This window comes from Halichoerus grypus, chromosome 6, assembly GCF_964656455.1.
Source record: "Halichoerus grypus chromosome 6, mHalGry1.hap1.1, whole genome shotgun sequence".
In the NCBI taxonomy this organism is placed as follows: Eukaryota; Metazoa; Chordata; class Mammalia; order Carnivora; family Phocidae; genus Halichoerus; species Halichoerus grypus.
The window spans coordinates 97873562-97896012 of record NC_135717.1 but is presented as its reverse complement, the minus strand read 5'-3'; the positions used below and the strand labels follow the sequence as shown (position 1 = coordinate 97896012).

Genomic DNA, 22451 nt, shown 5'->3' with positions numbered 1-22451 from the left:
AGAAGTTTTTTTTTTTTTAATTAGCAGACTATAGACAACCTTTATTTTACCGCAGCAGTATAATTTCTGATGTTCAAAATTTTTAATAACTTTTTTCATTTTGGAATACTCTCCAATGGGATAATTAGCAAACTAATGAAATAATGTGGAAACTTTTTTTTTTTTTTTTGAGAGAGAGAGAGAAAGAGCGGGGGGAGGGGCAGAGCTGGAGTGTGAGCGAGAGATAGGGAGAATCTCAAGCAGGCTCCACACTGAGCACAGAGCCCCATGCAGAACTCTGAGATCATGACCTGAGCTGAAATCAGGAGTCAGAGGCTTAACTGACTGAGCCATCCAGGCGCCCCAATAATGTGAAGTCATCAGTGTGGCAACTTTTGAATTTCTGTGTTTATTAGCAAAAGTTCTAATACTGGAATGAAGTAAAATCCCTTCCTACCCATCATGCTCCAGATAGATACCATATGGTCATAAAACTCCTCAAATGCCACACATAAATCTTGTCATCAAAACTGAATAATCAATGGTGTAAATAAGAATGAACACTGAAGCATTACTCAGCTCTCCCTGAATTGAACTAATACTGAATAATCTGAGCTGGGACCAAGGCTGTGTCTATACCACCATATATGGGTTCCCTGCTTTCAGAAGTCTGATTCTTAGGAATTTCAGCTGAGTAGCAGTCCATTTCTGTCCAGCCTGGGGAAACGGGTAACCAAGCAGAGCTCTTAGGCACTTATGAAAGTAGCAAGAGCAGTATTTCTGAAGTCGAGCTGGGCAGCACAGTCTAGAGATACATAGCAAGAAACGTGAACATAGAGATAGCTGAATGACTCCCACTTAGCAGTTACCGTGCTGACTGTTGCTGTCAGACGTTTGAACAGAATCAAGGCAAGGACTTATGAGGACACCTGAAGATCTCTCATAAATCATTCCAAGAACTAAGAATTTATTTATTTATTTTTTTTTTAAAGATTTTATTTATTTGACAGAGAGAGACACAGCAAGAGAGGGAACACAAGCAGGGGAGTGGGAGGGAGAAGCAGGCTTCCCGCGGAGCAGGGAGCCCGATGTGGGGCTCGATCCCAGGACCCTGGGATCATGACCTGAGCCAAAGGCAGACGCTTAACGACTGAGCCACCCAGGCGCCCCTAAGAATTTATCTTAATGTTGCCTGTCCTAATGCATCTGTAGGATGGTTACGTGAAAATCAGACAAAACGAACAACTTCTGAGGGGATTAATATATATATGCATATATGCATGTAATGTAATTTATATGTGTATATGTTTTTAGATTAGTTCTGGTAGCATTAAAGTGTCCAATTAATGCCTCTGTTCCCATAAACAATAACTTTATTATATTTATATATATTTTATATACATTTATGTAAATTTACATATAGAAATTTATTTTGAAAACCTTGGAAAAAAACTTTGGAAATCTCCTGCTTCCAAAAGTTCTGTGTTGATACATTTACTAAAATGGGACAATGCACTGTTAATGGTCTGCTTTTATTTTTTCTAGCATTCCTCTTGCTGATGACACAATTCCTGTGTGAATCTGTTTACAAGATTCTGAAAGCTGAACAGAGAATTTTGGCACTGCACTGGGTAGGAAAAAGGTATATTCATAAAATACATAATACGCACCTTTAAAAAATCTATTACTATATTTGCTGCTTTACAAAAATGAAAGTTTATATGCCTTCTCTTATTTTTAATTTATAAGTAAAATATATGACATATGCATATTAAACTATAGTTTATAGTCTTTTATATTCAGATGACAACTGGATTTGTAATTATAATTTGGAAACTCATTACGAAGGTAGTGTCTCTAAACTGGAAGATGATAGCAACATTTCTTTTATTTTCATTTTCTTAATGAGATACACTTTTCTTGAGGTTGCAAAAGCTTTTTTTCTCCATTGAAAAATGTTTTTTAAAACATTTGTTCCTGCTTTTTTGTTGTTGTTGCAAAAGAACTATTTTAGGTCACAATAGGTAGGTCACACATTTTACCAAAACTTCCATAGGCTATTAAGTATGTTTTTGTAAACACATACAAAAATGCAGTGTTGCTCAGGCCAAACAGATATTTTCCAATTTGCTTAGCAGAAGTATTTAGTGGACATCTGTCTGTGAGTGCATTTATGAAATGCTTGTTTGTCTTTTCAAAAAAGTTATACTTTGGGAACAGGAACTGAAAGTTTGACCACAGACCTAGACTCTTATATTCCGGTGGTTGACTGACTATCATGTGGGCGACAGCAGAAAAGGTCGGAGGTAAGGGATCCTTTGTTTAGAAGTTTGTCACTAGTAGGATGGAAAAGGAATTCTTTCTGTTTATTACTAAAAAGAATTATGGAAAAATGGCCTTTTTTGAATAGTGAGCTACAACTTATTTATTCACTAATCCACTCTTAAGGTCTTATGACTTACGTTTTTAGAACTTCAAGATGCAAGTTTCTTTGTGAAAACCTTTAGAATCAATCGTAGTTGTTATCTTCTTTAAAAATTGTTAAAACCTAAATTATATCCTTAAATTATTTATAAATAAGACTTCATATATCACAGACAAATGACATGATAAAATATGGAAGAAAGCATTGTGAGTAATGGATTTTTATGTTAACAGAAGCGGAATAAGTCACAAATGGATGATTGCAAATATGAAACTTCTGTAGTTTTGCCAGTGAAAACACCAATATCAATACAATTAGAAGGCAAATGTAAATCTGGGGCTACTTCTAATAAATATTGCCAATGTCACCTGTAAAGAGGCGTTATTATAATAAGGCAATGACATCTTAATTTAAAAAGATAAAATGTAAGAACAAATAATTAATGAAGAATGCAATTCTAATACAATACGCTAATAAAAGAAATGCGAGGCTACATTACTATCTAACCAGTAAAAAGCAGTGTGGAATGACAATGTTGTAACAAGAATGTGGGGAGATGGGTGCTTTCAATACTGTTGGAAAAGGGTTATTATTTGTTCAACTTTCCAGGAAGTGATTTGGCCATCTCTGGTATGAGCCTTAAATGTTTCCAAAGCATTCTATGCAACATTTCCACTTCACTAGTTTGGAAAACATTTGGTTACAAGTAATCCAAAATAGTTTTTAAAAAGATGGAAATTTACATTTTCTCTTTGTGAAGTCTGTGTAAGCAGTTTATTGCTGGTTGGGTGGTTCCATAGTCATCAGGGACCCAGATCCTTCGTCTCTTGCTCTGTTACTCTGAACACGTGGCTTTTACCTAGTCTTTTAGAATATCCAGAATTGGTATTCCAGTCATCATGTCCATGTGCTAGCAACAGGAAGGAAATATTACTAGGAGAAGATCATGCTCCCGCCCTTTAAGGAAATCTTCTGAAAGGTGTTCACACCCCTTCCATTTACATTCCATTGGCTAGAACATAGTCATACAGCAATGCCATACTTTAAAAGGCTAGAAAATGTAGTTTTTATTCTGGGAGATGAATCTGGGGTAGTTATTATAGTGGAATAATAAGAGACTGGATATTAGGGCCCAATTAGCAGTATTTGACAGTTTCACTTCCAGGAATCTAACTTAATGAAATAATTAAAGAAAGAGACAAAATTGATATAAATATATTTGTTCGTTTTCATATATTTATAATGAGAAGAGTTTGAGATTGACTAAACTGTCCAGCAATGGAGCAGTAGTTGGATAAATTTGAGTACATTTGTATTATTCAGTCAAAATATTTTTAAAGAATTTTTAGGGCACCTGGGTGGCTCAGTTGGTTAAGCGACTGCCTTCGGCTCAGGTCATGATCCTGGAGTCCCTGGATCGAGTCCCGCATCGGGCTCCCTGCTCGGCAGGGAGTCTGCTTCTCCCTCTGACCCTCCCCTCTCTCATGTGCTCGCTCTCATTCTCTCTCTCAAATAAATAAATAAAATCTTTAAAAAAAAAGAAGAATTTTTAAACTCACATGAAATTATGCATGATGTAATATTAAACAAGACAGAATCCACACTAAAGATACATTGTATTTCTAAATTTGTGTGTGTACACACGTACATGCACACACAAATATACACTCACTTATAAATATATATTACAAATACATACAAATTAACAGGAAAAATACCTGAAAGTTAATACATCAAATATTAGCTCTAGATCATGGAATTATGAGCAGTTTTAATTTTCTTCCTAGTTTACACATTTATTTATTTATTTTTATTTATTTTTCTAAAGATTTTATTTATTTATTTCAGAGAGAGAGAGTGAGAGAGAAAGATCACAAGCAGGGAGGAGGGGTAGAGGGAGAAGCAGACTCCCCATTGAGCAGGGAGCCCCCTGTGGGACTCGATCCCAGGACCCCAGGATCATGACCAAAGGCAGATGAGCCATCCAGGCAACCTACACAATATTTTAAATAACAAGTATGATTTCATACTAAAATTTGAAAATATAAGAAGTATGGAATCCAAAAGGTTTACCTAAGTTGCTTAGTGTTCCTATTAAAAATACTAAATATGTCTACTCAAGAAGAAATGAATCAGCTTAGCACCCATCCTTTTTGACTTTTTCCTGAAGTCAGGTTGCAATAAGCTTTCCTTCTCAGTAGAGCCATACAGTTGCTCAGAAATCTTAATCACATTGCAGCCCCCTGCCTCTTTTAGGTTAGGGCAGACTGAAATACCGTGTTGCAGTTCAATGGCATGGGACAAGCACTGGCATGGGAAAGTTGTTGGTAATCATGCCTATTTCAAAGGCAAAGAGCAAAATTTTAAAGATTTCTGTCTCTTGTGTGTGAGTGAAAGAAGTTGAGTATTGCAGTTCTGGATTAAGAATATTTCTTTTTTTGTGTATGGTAAAGAATTTTAAAAAGTATAATGTTAAGAGAATATTAAAGAAATGAAAATTTAACTCAAAGCTAAGTGAAACATCAAATTAGAGAGCAATTCATCAGAAATTCTTTGCAGAAATTGGAGTGAGAGCATATCCCCCCTGAACCTAAGCTGACTTTACTCTTTGGAATTTATAAGAGAACTATAATGTTGAGAGGCTTAGACTTTGGAGACACATTGTTTGAGTTCAGTTCCTGATGGTACCACTTATGGCTGTCTACTGTTGGGTATGTTCCTTAACCACTGATTCCTCATGTGTAAAATGTAAATAATAATAGAAGACACTATACCGTGCAAATATTTATCACATGGACACTGGTGTAACTATACTGATTAAACAAAATAGACTTTAAAGCCCAAACAATTACTAGAAATAGAGTCACTTTGTAAATAACTGAAGTTTCAATTCAATAGGAAGATAAATAATTTGAAATCTAAATGCCCATAATAACATAATCTCAAAATATATTAAGTACAAATTGCCAAAACAGCAAAGATAAATAAGCAAACCCAGAATAACATTTTAACCCACTTCTTTTAGTAATTGATGGAATAAAGTAGACAGAAAAAATCAGTAAGGATATAGAGTTGAAAGACAAGATTAAGAAACTTGATCTGATAGGCATATACAGAGCCTTGCATACAACTACAAAACTCACATTATTTTGAAGAAAACATGGAAAAATTACAAAAATTGACTGTATGTTGAGTCATAAAATAGGTCTCAACCATTTTCAAAGAACTGGAATCATACCAGTTTCACTAGAAATCAAGTTGCAAATAAAAAAATATATATAGCTAGAAATAAGTTTCAAGATTCCAAAGAAATCACAATAGTAATTTTAAATATTTTAAACTAACCAAATTGAATTATTTTACATGTAACAATTATAGAATGCCTTTAACAAGTACTTCCTGGGAAAATTACATCTTAAATAAATGTACTAGGAAAAAGAAAGAGTGAAAATAAGGAGACATTTCAAAAAAGCAAAAACAAAAGCAAAATAAACGCAGAGTAATAAAATCAAGAAGTCAATTAAAGCAAGAACATAATTAGCAAAGTGGGAGATAGTCACATGGAGAGGACCAAGAAAGCCAAAAATTGATTATTGCAAAAGATGAATAAATTTTCCAGTCCTCTGATGAGACCAAACAAGAGAGCAAGTGATAAAGGGCAAGTAACCAACATCAAGAATGACAAAGGCTACATCATAACAGTTGCGTAAAGATTAAACAGACAGTAATGAATATTATGAACTTCATGTTACCAACTTCACACTGGTAAATATGAAGAATTGGATGAATTGTCAAATTCCTAGAAAAATACAATGTAGCAAAATTTACTCAAGAAGAAAGGGAGAACCTGAATAGTTCTGTAACCATTAAAGCAATTTAATTCAGTAATTTAAAAAAATCCTCCTATAAAGAAAATTCCAGACCCAGGTGGCTTCACAGATAAATTCAAGGAAGAAATAAATCTAATTTTACATAAGTCTTTTTCAAAAAGTAGAAGATGTGATAATCCTAAACTTACTTTATATATAAAGATCATATAACCTTGATACCAAACTTGACAAGTATGATATGAAAAAGTACATTCACAGGTAAATTCCTCTCATGAATATAAATGGAAAAACCATCAACCAAATATTACCAAATCAAATTCAGCAATATATAAAAAGGATCATTAATCATGACCAAGTTGGTTTATTACAGAAATTCTAGGTTTGCTAACATGTAAAAAAATCAATCTATATAATACAGATTAAAGTATCATATGATCATTTCAGTTAATACAGAAAAAGCATTTAATAGCATTCAACATCTATTTCTGATTTTTAAAAAGTTTTAGAAAACTAAAAATAGGAAAACATTTCCTTAATGTGATATAAAATACCTATAGCAAATATAAATTATAATAGTAAAAGTTGGAAACTTTCCTTTTGTGATCAAGAACAAGACAAGGATATTTTCTATCACTCCTGCTATTTAGCATTTTTTCTGGAGATGCTAGCCAATGTAGTAAGGCAAGATAAAGAAATAGAGTTATTATTGGAAAAGAAACAACCAACTGTCATATTGGCAGATAAAATGAATTAAAAAGAGTGTTTAGCAAGTTTGATGCATACAATATAAGAAATCAACTGTATTTCTATATATCAGCATCACTTTTTACCTCGTGGGTTTTTTTCTTTTTTAAGATTTTATTTATTTTAGAGATAGAGAGAGAGAGCTCACCCAAGCAGGGGAGGGGGCAGGGAGGGGTAGAGGGAGAAGCAGGCTCCCTGCTAAGCAGGGATCCCCACAGTGGGCTTGATCTCAGGACCCTGGGATCATGACTTGAGCTTAACCAACTGAGCCACCCAGGTACCCTTACCTCATGTTTAATAATAAGAGATATGTAGTATCTCTATGGGGAAAATTGTGAAACTTTAAGAAATATTTTCAAGGCCGAAATAAATGATGTTCATGGTCTAAAAGATCCAATATTGTAGAGATGCCCCTTACTGCCAAATTGATTTATAAATACAGTGTAATCACAAAGAAAATGTCAACTGGTTGTTTTATCTTTGTTTCTTTGTTATTTATTTGGATAGTTTTTTAAGTGTTGTGTGTGTGTGTGTGTGTGTGTGGTGGGGGGCAATGTGTCAAGTTGATTCTAGTGAACAAGACAAAGAATAGTCAAGACACTCTTGGAAAAGAAGGAATGGGTAGGAGTATTTGCCTTGCTGACATTATAAAACTGTTAATTGAAAAAACGTGGTAATGTGGTAAGGGTAGACAAGTAAGCAAATAAGCGAGACTAGAGAACTCAGAAACAGACTCTTGCATATATGGGCACTTTATTTACAATAAAGGTGGTACTGTAAAGCAATAGAAAAATAACAGACTTTTTAATAGTTGGTACTAGGAAAATTGATTATCTATGGAAAAAAACAAAATTTACCTCACACCATACACAAAAATCAATTTCAGTTGGTCACAATCTAAGTGTAAGAGGCAAAAAGAATCTAAGAGAATCTAAGAAAATAACTTAATGACTTTGGAGTAGAGAAGGATCTCTTAAATGAAGAAAGCACACATCCTACATTATTTTTAAATAGACTTTTTTTTACAGAGCACTTTTAGGTTCAGAGAAGTATGAGCAGAGAGAACAGAGATTTTTCATATACCTCCTGGTACCCGCCCCCAACACATTCATAGCCTCCTTTATTAACATATCCTACCAGAATGGTACTTTTATTTTTTTTTACAATTTATAATTGACACATCATTATTGTCCAGAGTTCATCTTTTACATTAGAGGCTACATTATTTTATTGTTTATCAGAAAGCACCATAAAAAGAGAGAAAAGACAGGACATGTAGTGGTAGAATAAATTTGCAGGACATCATTGACAAAGATTGTATCCAGAATAGATTTTTAAAAACTATAAATCAGTGTAACAATTCATACAATCTAATAAGAAAATGGGCAAAAGAAGAAATCCAAATGGCCAGTAGTATGTCCAAATGTCCAAACATATTTAAAAGAGCTTAATATCAGTAGTATTCATGGAAATACAAATTAAACTTATAATGAGATCCCACTATATGTGCTTCAGAATGGGGAAAACTAAAATAGCTAGCAGGTCAAAGCATTGGCAAGGATGCAGAGTAATAGCCATTTATACAGTGCTGGTTGGGCTATCAATTGGAGCAACCAGTTTTGGGTATAATACCTAATAAAGGTGAAATTTATATCCCCTGCTCAAGCATAGCAATCTTAGATATATATCCCAGAGAAATATGTACATATGTGTATCAGGAAATATGTATAAGAATGTTCACATGAGAAATATTTGTATTTGCCAAAAATTGGAAATAATTATCATCAAGGTGGAAATTTATAGAATAGTCAATGAGATGTTGAAAAGCAAAGAAATACTGAAATATTGAAAAGCAAAGGAATACTACTACAAGAGTCAGGGAGTCCTAACTTCTAAGAATAAGGAAAGAAGCTGAGCTGAGGGAGGAAGTATTTAGGTGAGGGGGAACTTTGGATCAAAGGGAGAGTGCCAGTAATGTCCTAGGTGATGGTTATGTAGGTATGTGCTTTCTTACTATTTGCTAAACTGTAAATATTGTATACATTTAATCATAATAATTAAGCATTAAAATAATACAGCAAAGAGTTATGATAGTTTTTACTTATTTCTTTAGTGGTGTGTATTATATTTTAGGAGGGAAAAATATGGTTGCAAATAGTATAGATTAAGCTGATACATCTTTGAAATTAGGTAAAACCATTTAAGATGCTTGTAAAGAAATGGAAATGAAGAATAATAGGATAGTAAAATAAGCATTTATTCTTTCTATTACTTGTTCTAAGAAATGTAATGAAGGATTAAGACATTGCCATCAGATTGAAATGAAGCAAAATGTTTTCAAACTATAAAATTATGGTTATTTTATTTATATACACTTTAAAATACATTGTAATGTCAAAATACCCTTTTGCACATATCAAAAATACCCACAAAAAGGCTTCATTGAATATCAGATTTTATATGCCATTGACCAAAAATAATGCAACAAAAATAAGCACCTTATATAGGTGTTGTGAATCCCAGATTTTTTAGAGGTAAATTGAGGATAGTGGTTGGTTGTACCATTGATGGCAGTTATTTTTGCTTTGCTTATCTCCTGCTGTATTAACATTATTTTAAAATGTCACTGCATTTATAGTTATTTGCTTTAACCATTTAGCTAGTTAATAATTTGTGATCCTAATGCTATTTGTACATGCCTTTTGGTCACCTTTCTCTTTTACTTGCAAATAAGCAAGCTCTTTGCTTTAACTATTTATCAAATCCAATCACTTTTTTCCCTCGGTCACCCTAATCTAGACAGTAAAACTCTTTATTGCTTGAAAAAGGAAAATAATCCCAATATATTGCAAATTGTCAAGTAAGTTCTTTATAATTAAAGATTACTCTGCAATATACAATTTTTAAGGCATTTATCCCGACAGGGTTCACTGGCCTTTGAGAATGAGCCACTTTGTTGACAAATCTATCATCTAAATTGTACAACATTAATGAGAACTCTGAGCAGCACACTCTTACATTTTAATGTAGGTGGCAGTTTAAGGGGAAAAACAACAACAACAACAACAACAAAAAACACCACCAAAACAAAATACTGCATGTGATTGAAGTTGATTTTGATAAGGTCTGCCACCTGTGGATAAAAATGTGCATCACTCTGAACACATAGTAATTAAGAAGACTGAAAGGTCGTAGGAAAATCCAATGACCCTCTGAAATCAAAACATTGGTTATTATTATTATTTTTTTCATTGGTTATTATTTTTTAAAAAAGAAGAAGGCACTGATTGATTTTTACAGTTATATAAATACAGGGCTTATGATACTACTTACTTGCACAACTAACTGTCCATGCTCTATAACCTCATCCACAGTTCTATAGTACCATATGGTAGAACTGATTCAATGCTGGTCTTTGATTTGAATCCCTTGTTTATTAATTAATAACTCATTATGTGATCACGTATTTCCTGAACAGCATCATGTTTCTATATCTTACTCTTTTTCACAACACTTTACACATCATTGTAGATCATATTTCATTGTTGCACCTCGATCTCTTGAATGTCTCCATTTTGATAAACTTTCAGCTTAGCTTTCTAAAGTTAATGAAATGTCATAAGTAAAAACACCATGAAAAGCATGCTAACAAACAGCCTGTTTAAATCTAATGGCACTGTACTTTTATAATTTTTTCCTTAACTCAAAATTATTTGTTTAAATGCCTGATTATACTTGATCATCTGCATGTTCTACCTACAAATATCTAATATCCATCTGAATAGCTTTGCATAACATTATTAAGCTTATTTTCTGGGTGTTTCAAATGTACGTATATATGCACTGGAGGAATTTTATTAGCACAATTTGAATTGCAGAGTTCATTTCAAAATGTACATCAATTTAAGTAACATAATGCAGTCACATAGAGATGCTCCACTGTACTGGTCTTGGAACAAGATATTGCTGTTTGAGTAGCTCATGCTGATGTACTTGAAACAGCCCTAAAACACTAGCAGAAAATAATGGTCTATGTATAATTTCTTTGGCTATAGCTTTCCATTTCTTGATTGATAAGGAATGATGAATGAGAATCATTCAAAAGTTATAGGAAAATTAGACTATATTACTTTTTAAAGTCAGATCATAATATGTCTTAATAATTTAATAACAACCAAGCATTGTTCTCTTATTCAGCAATTGTTCGTAATTAAGAGAATTTTTCCTTCCAGATACAATAATGCATGAGCTGTTGACCAAAAATTTTTAAAATGATGTATGTGAGCAAGCAATTGCTTATTTTTGTGTCTTTCTTTAGAACACTAAGCAACAAAGCAGTTCTAACAATAATAATTTAATCTGAGAAAAAACCTTGAACCCAAACTGTCTCCATAGAACTTTTTCATAATTAGGTTATACATCTTCTCAATGGAAGAAGTCTTGCCCACAGTCACATTCTGTAAATGAAAATACATTTTGCATAAATTAGTGAAGTTGAACTGCTGAGATTCATTATAAAATGTAATAAATATTTCCTAATTTTTAAAGTAATTATGAACCATGATGTTATTTTCCTAGATGATGTATGTATCTAGACATCCGTTAGAGAATTAAACATTTTATAGTGAATAACTGGTGTTTTAAAATATAATATGATGTGACATGACATAATATAACATAATACAAACATGATGTTTAACCTGTAATTATGAAATTTCCCTCTTAAAGCTTTTTGATACAAGTGTCATTTTAGGCATGGTTTAAGGACAATTTTCTAACTATTTAGAAAAAAGTTAAAGTCAGTTCCTATGCCATTGCTAATATAAATTCTAGAAGGATTATAGATTTACATTTTTAATAAAAGACACTATAAGAGTATTAAGAGATAGTGCTGGTGAATATTTATGTAAGTGGGGGGAGGGTTAGAAGTTGTTTTTAAGCATTATACCAAAGGCAGAAATCACAAAGGAAAAATGTGGTTAGGTTTGATACATAAACATAAAAGCTTTTTGCATCTTCAATGGTAAGACTGACAAACAAATGAGAAACTGAGAAATATGTTTGCAGTATACTAGGTTTAATGATATAAAGTACCATTTTCATTAAAACTGACTATTGGCAATTTTATATATTCAATATATGTAAATAAAATATATTTTAAACTGCTAACAAATTAATAGAAAAGTAGAAAAAATAACTTGAATATTCAATTAATATTGGGGGTCAAACATATCAAATGTTTGATTTTTATAATTCCAGGAATGCAAATCAATTGTGAGATTTTACTTCATTTAGCAAATTAGAAAAGATAAAAAATGACACAATAACCAATGAAGATATTGCAGTGAGATTAGGCCTGTCCTTGACTGAGGCTTGTGTTACCAATTGTATCCCTGCACCAAAGATTCATTTCATAGTACACATTAAAATCTGTTAATGTTGGGGCACCTGGGTGGCTCAGTCAGTTAAGCATCGGACTCTTGATCTCAGCTCAGGTCTTGATCTCAGTGTCATGAGTTCAAGCCCCATGTTGGAGCCTACTTAAAAAAGAACGAAAAAGAAAGAGAAAATCTGTTAATGTTGATGCTTGTGCTTCTAGGAAGTTAGCTAATGTTTCATATATGGTGTTTATAGTAACATGAAATTGAAAACAATTGATATTTAAAAAATGGGCTCTATGTTCAAAAAATTGTGGTGTTTCTATGTGATGGAATATTAATTTCATTTAAAAATGACGTAATGACATGGGAAATCAGAACCTGGTAATAGTAAACATTTAAGAAATATTCAGGGGTGCCTGGGAGGCTCAGTCAGTTAAGCAGCTGCCTTCGGCTCAGGTCATGATCCCAGGGTCCTGGGATCGAGCTCCGCGTCAGGCTCCCTGCTCAGTGGGGAGCCTGCTTCTCCCTTCCCCTCTGCCTGCCTCTCTGCCTACTTGTGCTCTCTCTCTATCTCTCTGTCAGGTAGATAAATAAAATCTTTTTTAAAAAAGAAATATTTATTGATTGGATATGTGGGTGCATGCACACACACACAGAGGTGTGTAGCATGCACAGAACAAAAATTCTAGAAGAACATATGCAAAATGCTGAAAGGCTATGCCTGGATTAAAGGACTATGGCTGATTTTTTAAAAATTTCACCTTTTTGATTGCATGTGATAGTTGCCTTTCTTTAATGAATATATTGCTTTTATTTTAAGGAAAAATACATATTTTTTAACTATAAGTATCAATGTCATAATTCATATATCAAGGAGCTTTCCCCTTATGTTTTCCTCTTGGAGTATTACAGTTTCAGGTCTCATGTTCAAGTATTCATGTATTTTATGTTAATTTTTGTGAATGGTGTAAGATAGGGGTCCAATTTCATTCTTCTGCTTATGGTTATCCAGCTTTCCAGGCTTCATTTATTGAAGAGATGATCCTTTCCCCATTGAGTATCTTTGACTCCCTTGTCAAATATTAGTTGTCCCTACATACAGGGGTTTATTTATGGGATCTCAATTCAGTTCCATTGATCTTTTGTGTCTATTTTTATGCCAGTACCACACTGTTTTGATTACCGTAGCTGCGTAGTATAGTTTGGAATCAGGAAGTGTGATGTCTCCAGCTTTATTCTTTGTTCTCAGTATTGCATTGACTATTCAGGTTGTTCTGTGATTCCATACCAATTTTAGGATTGTTTTTCTATTTCTGTGAGAAATGCCGTTGGAATTTTGATAGAGATTGCTTTAGTACTTTATACATAGTTTTTCAAATGAGAGCATTTTCTATATATATAGATTGCTACATAAACATGTCTAAATTCTTTGTTCTGATTTTTGGATTAGGAAAAAATCAAGAGGAACAAAATGTTTTTCAGAATTTGTAATACATTAAACTATGGTCTACATGGCTAGGATAAAATGCCATAACACTGCCAACAAGTTTATCCAGTGTTTACTCATAAAATCCCAATGGTAGGGTTGGATCACACTGCTTCAGATTTGATCTGTCTCAGGCCATTGGGTAGTTCCTCATGTTGTGCCAACTTTTGCCTTTATGTGAATTCCACTTGGTCCCACTATCACTGAGAATAATACCTCGGAAATAAGATTTTTAGAATCCTTTGAAAAATTTTAGATCTTATATAATGGACAATATGTATTATTCCTTATTAAGATATCTACATTTTGAAAACCATAATTTAAATCTTCCAGTACCATTCTAGTGTTTCTATAGTCACTTTTTTTAAATGAAACGGTTACCTCATTGTTGTAAGCATAATTCATGTCCATACATTTAGAGATGTGTCTCACAGTTGAATTTGTTAAAGTCCCCCTGCATGTCCCCCTTTATTCTCACTTTTATAACTGCAAACCTTAATAAAAAAGTGATTATTAAATCCATAATGAAGCAATTTATTAAAATAAAGTAAAATATATTTTATCTATTATTCAAATGAACTTGTCTTTTTTCATTGAAAGAAACTGTTTTATAAAATGAATTCTGTGTTCTTCCATTACCAGCACACCTCAGATGGATACTTAAATAAGTGAACTTCGATGCATGACCACTTTTTCTATTTTTAAACTTTATCTGTACTGATACAGAGCATAAACAAATACTTTAATTTTTGGAATGGAATAACTTTTCAAAAGTAAATAATATGTTTTTTAAAAGAAAATATATACATTATGACTAGCAATTTTAAAAAGGAAATAACGCTTATAGAGACTTAATAGAGCTCAAGATGTTGATATGCCCTTAAATAGCAAATATTAAAGTATTTACTTAATGTCACTGGAATACAGAAGAATAGGGTAAACTGAATAGAAAAGGAAGGTCAAAGTTAATTTTAACCTTTGTATTTTTCAACAAACCATTGTATTTTCTTTATTTATTCCCCCATCTTTCCCTTTTGTTTTGAAAGTATTGTTATTTAAAAGGAAGGAACACTCATGTCAGAATTATATTAAAAGTCAGACCTCGAGACTATCTGTGAGGCAGAAATAATCCAACTATTATTTCTGGTATAAAAAGTTTTTTGAATAACATCACTTGCCCAGAAGCTGTTTTCCAACCTAATAACTCTTGGAATTATGATCTAAAATTTCAAGAGGATTAAGGCTGCATAACTACTAGAAAGTACAAGTGTGCAGGAATGTGACCAGAGGTGGAATCTGATTTAAAATTTCTTTGAGGATGCACTAGTTTGAAACAGTAGCTCTGAGAAAGTAGAAATGCTACACATATAAATATTGCTTAGCAAGCTTATCTTAGTTAAACATATACTAAATACATGCACAGCCATCTCCAAGACGTTCATTAACTAGGGTTTTAGTCTATTTTCTTGATTTTAACCATCTGTTTTCAATTCTCCTTGAACAAAATTACTCAAAATGGACAGAAATAAAGTTCAACACATTCTATATTGGTTCATCTTCTTTTTAGTAACTTCTTTATGAGACAATTTGGAGGCAGCATGGGATACATGTCCAATTTGTTGATGGTGAACCCATCTTGGGTGTGCCTACTATTTATCCATCCCAGTACTTTGTCAGAAGTTGTGTAATGAGTTGGATGGAAAAGCAGGAGGCAGGAGGTATCTCCATGTGACAGTTATACCATAATATGCCAAGCATGTTTCTGGTTGCTGCAGAGGACACAACTCTAAGTAAAATGAGATCCTAGGCCTCAAAAGTGATAGAAAGTCCTGGGGATGAGGATGGCAAGAGTATGTCAGTCCTCTGTTGAAAGGCAGGATGCAGAGGTTAATAGCTCACTTCTGAGTACTTCGCATCCAGATGTGGTCTTTGCTAGGCATGCTAGTTTTCTCAAGATGGGGGTCATCTTAAAACTAATTTAATCATAGGCATTTGATTAGTCTTTGGCCATGCAGAGTATCTGAATTCCACTTCTTTCAGAGACAACAATTTCAAATTTGTTGTCCCACAGCATCTAAGAGAAACCCAATGGCAACAAACAATACTTAGGGAACATGGTTTGAGGGATATGCAGATATATTGAGATGCTCTGAAATCTGTCTCTGAATGAAGCAAGAGATGCTGAGGTGTGTGCCTGAATCCCTTCTAATAATCCCAAGTAAGTGGCCTTTATGATATCTGCTTTAGTATGGTGTCATAGGCTCAGACTGAATGTTGCTGAAAGAAAGAGCCCCATAAAATGCATTATGACTACCAAGAATTGTGCTGTGGAAATCTTTCATTGCAACCTACCATACCCACTCTATGAAACTACTTGGGAAAGATTCCTGACTCCTCTTACCAGTTATGCTGCCCCTGAGTAGTTGGTCCATTTTCATCGGATGATACCTGTGCATTGCATAACTGACTTTTAACTGATGTTCTCTGTTGTATTTAATGTATCAGAGAAGTAAGAGGTTTCATGGGCAAGGGATGAAGGCTGTGGAGAAGAAGTGGGAATCCAGAAAGGCATAGCTAAGACCACGATATCTGAGTTGGGTCTTGAATGGTGGAAATGAGGAGAGAATTGAGATAGCATGCTCAACGGTGCAGAGGAAAAACTGTGTAGCTCTATTTGGCTCAGAAATATTAAGGCAGTAGTGATATGCCAATCTGTACATTTCAGATTATTAAATTCAACCTAAGGAAATTATGCATAATCTTGTCTAATTTGATAAATAGTAAGATGGCATTGATTTTTTCCCTATAGGGGAAATGTCAATATTTATCATGTTTTGTCCACTCTCATAAAGATTTATTTCTCTGGTATGTGTTATGGTATGGGTTTTTTGGGAAGAGTAGGGCATATTACAATTCAAAAGACCAAAAATAAAATGTAATATAAGTTCCCCAATAGAAACTGGGTAAATGTATTTCCTGAGCATGATTGTTGGTAGCCATGGCAGATCTAAGTAATGTAAATTTGACTGAATGATACTTCACCATATAGTCATTTATAGTTCATGTACTCCACAACTGGTCAGGCTGAGTCCATCAGCTAACTGCTCTTTTTTCTTTTCTATTCTTTTCTTTCTTTCTCTCTTTCTCTTTGTTAAACATGGTATTATAATGAGTAGATATTGTCATTGCATTAAGTATGCTTTTATTTTTTTAATTGAGGTATAATTTATGCTTTTATTTTTTTAATTGAGGTATAATTGACATATAATATTATATTAATTTCAGGTGCACAACAATGATTTGATGAATGTATATATTGCAAAATGATTACCACAATAAGTCTAACTAATGTCGGTGCCCATATGTAGTTACAAATATTTTATTTTTGTGGTGAGGACTTTTAAGATCTATCTTAGCAACTTTCAAATATAGAATACAATATTGTTAACTATAGTCACCATGCTATACGTTATATCTTCATGACTTATTTATTTTATAACTGTAAGTTTGTACTTTTGGATCTCCTTTGGCTAACTTTTTTGCTAAAAATTTCAGTCATATTTATTTAAGCATTACAAAGGGTGAATAGATGGTAAGGCATAAAAAGAAAGTTACAAAACGTACTCTTGTTTTAGATATACAGTAGTTTTTTCTCTAAAATTTAGTATTTCCTATTCTTTCCCATTCTACATTTTAAATCTCAGTGACAGTGATATAGTTAACATATGTTGAACACTCATAAGAAATTTATAAGCAGTTTACATGTATCAACTCATTCAGTCCTCAGAAGAATCCCATAAGTTCTATTATCTCAATTTTATATTTGGGGGAACTGAGGCATGGGAAAATTTAGGAAGCTGCCCAAGCTTATGCAAGAGAATTAAATGATACCACCTGGATTTGAATCCAGACAGTCTTGTTCTAGAGCTTACACTCCTAATATTATATTACTCCATCAGCCCAAAGTTGAGGGAAATTATTACTTAAATTTCATTTCTCTCCAAAGATTAAAAAATATGGATTCTTTATTAACTTGCTAGATTTACTGTTAATCAACTAGAACTTCAGCACTTTAGAATGAAAAGGGAACTAAGAGGCATATAATCTAATTTCCCATTCATTGCAGAAAACTTCCTTACAAATTATGATAATTTTTCCTACTTCTCATAAATTATTTATGTATTTATTTATCTATTTATTTCTTAAAAGATTTTATTTATTTGAGAGAGAGTGAGCACGAGCGGGGGGAGGAGCAGAGGGAGAGGGAGAGAGAGAATCTTGAAGCAGACTCCCTGCTGAGCACAGAGTCTGATATGGGGCTTGATCCCAGGACCCTGAGATCATGACCCAAGCTGAAACCAAGCGTCGGATGCTCAACTGACGGAGCCACCCAGGCACCCCTTCATAAATACTTCAAATAATAATTTTTTAAAAATCACTGTATTCCAAGGAAGTTTATTCCTCTTTGCAGCAACTCTCTTAGGAAAGTATACCATACTAAACTAAATAATCTCTCTTTTCCTTTACCATAATTTTTATATCAATTGGGCATAAATTAAAACATATTGGCTAGCAATAAGTGTATTGTAATTAATAATCGTAACTAACATTTATTGAGTACTCTATGTGCTGGGTACTTTTCTAAATGCCTTCCATAGATTAACTCTTTTAACCTTCATACCAATCCTATGATATGGATACTGAACTAGAGGGAGGTCAAGTAATTTGCCTACTGTGCTGTTTAGTAGTGAAAATCAGGTTTCTAGTCCCGCACAACTCAGTACTGAACCCTAACTGCCTCCTGGTTCACGTTTCATCCATAATGCTCTTTCTCCTCAATCAACTCCTTCTCTTACAGTTAAATCCATGAAAAACCTCTTGACCAGACCTTTTGAGAGGTCTCCTTTCTGCTGAGGCAGCTTTTATTCTGTTGCCTGCTCCCCACCCCCGCTCACCTCATCCCCACCACCCCTGCTCCCCCAAGTTCCCTTCATGTCAGTGAGGTAGACCTTTTTCACTGTCTTTCCAATAACTGTTTATTATCTCTACTCCTCTCCTTGCACTTGTAATTCTCTTTGTAATTTATTTATTTATTTTATTCTTATCACCACTTTTTTAAAAAAATTTTTTTATTGTTATATTAATCCCCATACATTATTATCACCACTTTTTAAATTCCAATTCATCTTTCAAAATTAAATTCGATACCAAATTTCTTCAAGATGACTTCTCTGTAAAGAACATGCAAAATAAAGTTTCCCTTCCTTGCTAAAAATTTATTTTATGGAATTATGGAATCTAAGACATGCGAGATGGTACTAGACAATATTATTTAGGCTGGGTCAACCTTACAACCACCATAGAAAATCTTTTGTATCATTCTTTATTGATCATCACCTAACTTGAATGTTTTTAGTGATAGTCATTGCTTATCAAATCAGCTTGATTCATTTGGACACTGCTGATACTTAGAAAGTTTTTCCTTTTAATAAGTCACATTTTTCCTTCCTGTAACATCACTGATCCTAGCTCTTTCATTCAATCTATTTCATTGATTGTATTCCATTTAGCACTTTGTAGTATGTTAATTGTGTTCTCAAAATTCTGTCTTTTCAGTCAGTCTGAAAGCTCCTTTTAGTTAATAATCATAATTTATACTTCTGTACTTCCTCAGTGCCTTATATACTTCTTAGCACAGACTAGGTATGCAGTAAATACTCAGGAAATGTGTGTGTATGTATATGTATGTGTGTTTGTGTGTGTGTGTGTGTGTGTGTAGAAATCAAAATAGATTTTTCTTATATTAACCTAGCATTTACACACAGTAATAACAGTGCCCAAGGATAGCTGAAATAATCCCCAACATTTGCAAAACTCATTTTCTTTCTTTCCCCCCACCTCCACCCAGTTTCACTTTGAATGTATTGAATGCCAAATTTCTAAGGTGTCCAGCATATTTTTATGTCATACTTTTACAACAAATATTTCAGAGATATTAATATATTTTGCTCTTTAGGAAACATGGTCAGAAATCTAGATTTATTACCTATTGGGTTGAAACCTAAATAGGATAGTGTCTTAGCTCCTGGAGAGATGGTCTAGAAAAGTGGTTAAGAGTAGAGCTTTTGGCAAGGGAAGCAAGGGCAAAAATGAACTATTGGGACTTCATCAAGATAAAAAGGTTTTGCACAGTGAAAGAAACAGTCAACAAAACCAAAAGACAACCGATAGAATGGGAGAAGATATTTGCAAATGACATATTAGATAACGGGCTAGTATCCAAAATCTATAAAGAACTTCTTAAACTCAACACCCAAAGAACAAATGATCCAATCAAGAAATGGGCAGAAGACATGAACAGACATTTTTCCAAAGAAGACATTCAAATGGCCAATAGACACATGAAAAATTGCTCAACATCACTCGGCATCAGGGAAATCCAAATCAAAACTTCAATGAGATACCACCTCACACCAGTCAGAATGGCTAAAATTAACAAGTCAGGAAATGGCAGATGTTGGCGGGATGCAGAGAAAGGGGAACCCTCCTACACTGTTGGTGGGAATGCAAGCAGGTGCAGCCACTCTGAAAAACAGTATGGAGGTTCCTCAAAAAGTTGAAAAGAGCTGCCCTACAACCCAGCAATTGTACTACTGGGTATTTACACCAAAGATACAAATGTAGGGATCCGAAGGGGTACGTGCACCTCGATGTTTATAGCAGCAATATCCACAATAGCCAAACTATGGAAAGAGCCAAGATGTCCATCGACAGATGAATGGATAAAGAAGATATGTGCAGCCATCAAAAGGAATGAAATCTTGCCATTTGCAACGACGTGGATGGAACTGGAGGGTATTATGCTGAGCGAAATAAGTCAATCAGAGAAAGACATGTATCATATGACCTCACTGGTATGAGGAATTCTTAATCTCAGGAAACAAACTGAGCATTGCTGGAGTGGTGGCGGGTGGGAGGGATGGGGTGGCTGGGTGATAGACATTGTGGAGGGTATGTGCTATGGTGAGCGCTGTGAATTGTGTAAGACTGTTGAATCACAGACCTGTACCTCTGAAACAAATAATACATTATATGTTAAAAAAAAAAAAAAAAGAAGATAGCAGGAGGGGAAGAATGAAGGGGGGAAATTGGAGGGGGAGACAAACCATGAGAGACGATGGACTCTGAAAAACAAACTGAGGGTTCTAGAGGGGAGGGGGTGGGAGGATGGGTTAGCCTGGTGATGGGTATTAAAGAGGGCACGTTCTGCATGGAGCACTGGGTGTTATACGCAAACAATGAATCATGGAACACTACATCAAAAACTAATGGTGTAATGCATGGTGATTAACATAACATAATAAAAAAATAAATAAATGAAAGTGGGCAAGAAAAAAAAAAAGAAAGAGTAGAGCTTTTGGATTTGTCAGAGTTTGACAGCCCTTCACTAACTGTGCGGTCTTAGACAACTTCTTTAACTACTCTTGCTTAGTTTTCCTATTTCTAAATTTGAGATGATGCTACCTATTTCATAGAGATTTGAGCAGTAAATGAGTTGATGTATATGAAGTATACAGAGCACATATCTCGACTTCAGTAAATGCCATTATTGCTAAAATGCACTCAGCCAGCATCTGAAAAAACCTTATAGCCAAGATAATAGAGGAAATAGCTCTAAAGATCCCTAGTGACCATATTTACTTTCATTTATTTTCAAAAACTACATAGACCTTAACCTTTTCAAGAGAAATTCTTATGATTTTTCTCTTCAGTGGAATGGCTAGATCAAGAAGCTTTACTATATGAGTGGTTTAAACTAGTAACAGATAACTATTTTGGTACTAACAGTGTCACTATTAGAAAATGGCTAAATATTCTTTATTCTTGACATATTTCTAATTGCTAAAGAATTTAAAGCTACAGGGCGCCTGGGTGGCTCAGTTGGTTAAGCGACTGCCTTCGGCTCAGGTCATGATCCTGGAGTCCCGAGATCGAGTCCCGCATCGGGCTCCCTGCTGAACAGGGAGCCTGCTTCTCCCTCTGACCCTCCCCCCTCTCATGCTCTCTCTATCTCATTCTCTCTCTCAAATAAATAAATAAAATCTTTAAAAAAAAAAAAAAAAAGAATTTAAAGCTACAAATAGATTTAACAGCATTGAAGGAGTTTAGTTTTATAGGCCAATAATGGTAAAATACTAATATGACATTTTATAGCACTTCACAGTTTTTACAGTGCTTTCTTATGCATTATGTGATTTCAAATGATAACACAGTAATTCTCATTTGGAATTATTACTCAGAATTTATCCCTGGATAAATTCAGGGAACTTCTTGAGGCCATGGGCCAAATACCAAGTATGGCTTCATTTTCAGTGTAGGGGTTTTAAAATAGAATTTAAAAATGTATTCAGAGCTACCAGTTGTACAATTAAAAGCACTGTCAATTGACTCCTTATGTAGGAGGCTGGGAAAAGGACTAAATAAAAATTGGAGCTTCAATCCTGTCAATCTAAAATTTAGAATCTAAATTATAACTTAGAGAAATCAAAAGTCACCTGGAAAAACTTTGTGACTTTTGATTTCTCTAAGTTATAATTTAGATTCTA

At 33.9% G+C, this 22451-nt stretch overlaps 1 protein-coding gene across 12 annotated transcripts in view; it reads left to right on the top strand.

Moving 5' to 3' along the window:
* Nucleotides 1-22451, top strand: part of SOX5 (SRY-box transcription factor 5) — a 1003105-nt gene that overhangs the window by 276864 nt on the left and 703790 nt on the right. For 11 of the 12 annotated variants that reach the window (XM_078075751.1, XM_078075750.1, XM_078075752.1 and 8 more), the window contains one exon: nt 1525-1621. In XM_078075751.1, the coding sequence (XP_077931877.1) occupies nt 1539-1621 (83 nt within the window). In that variant the 5' untranslated portion in view covers nt 1525-1538. Of the gene's footprint in view, nt 1-1524; nt 1622-22451 lie in introns of those variants that run through there. The other variant, XM_078075759.1, reaches the window with a different exon arrangement.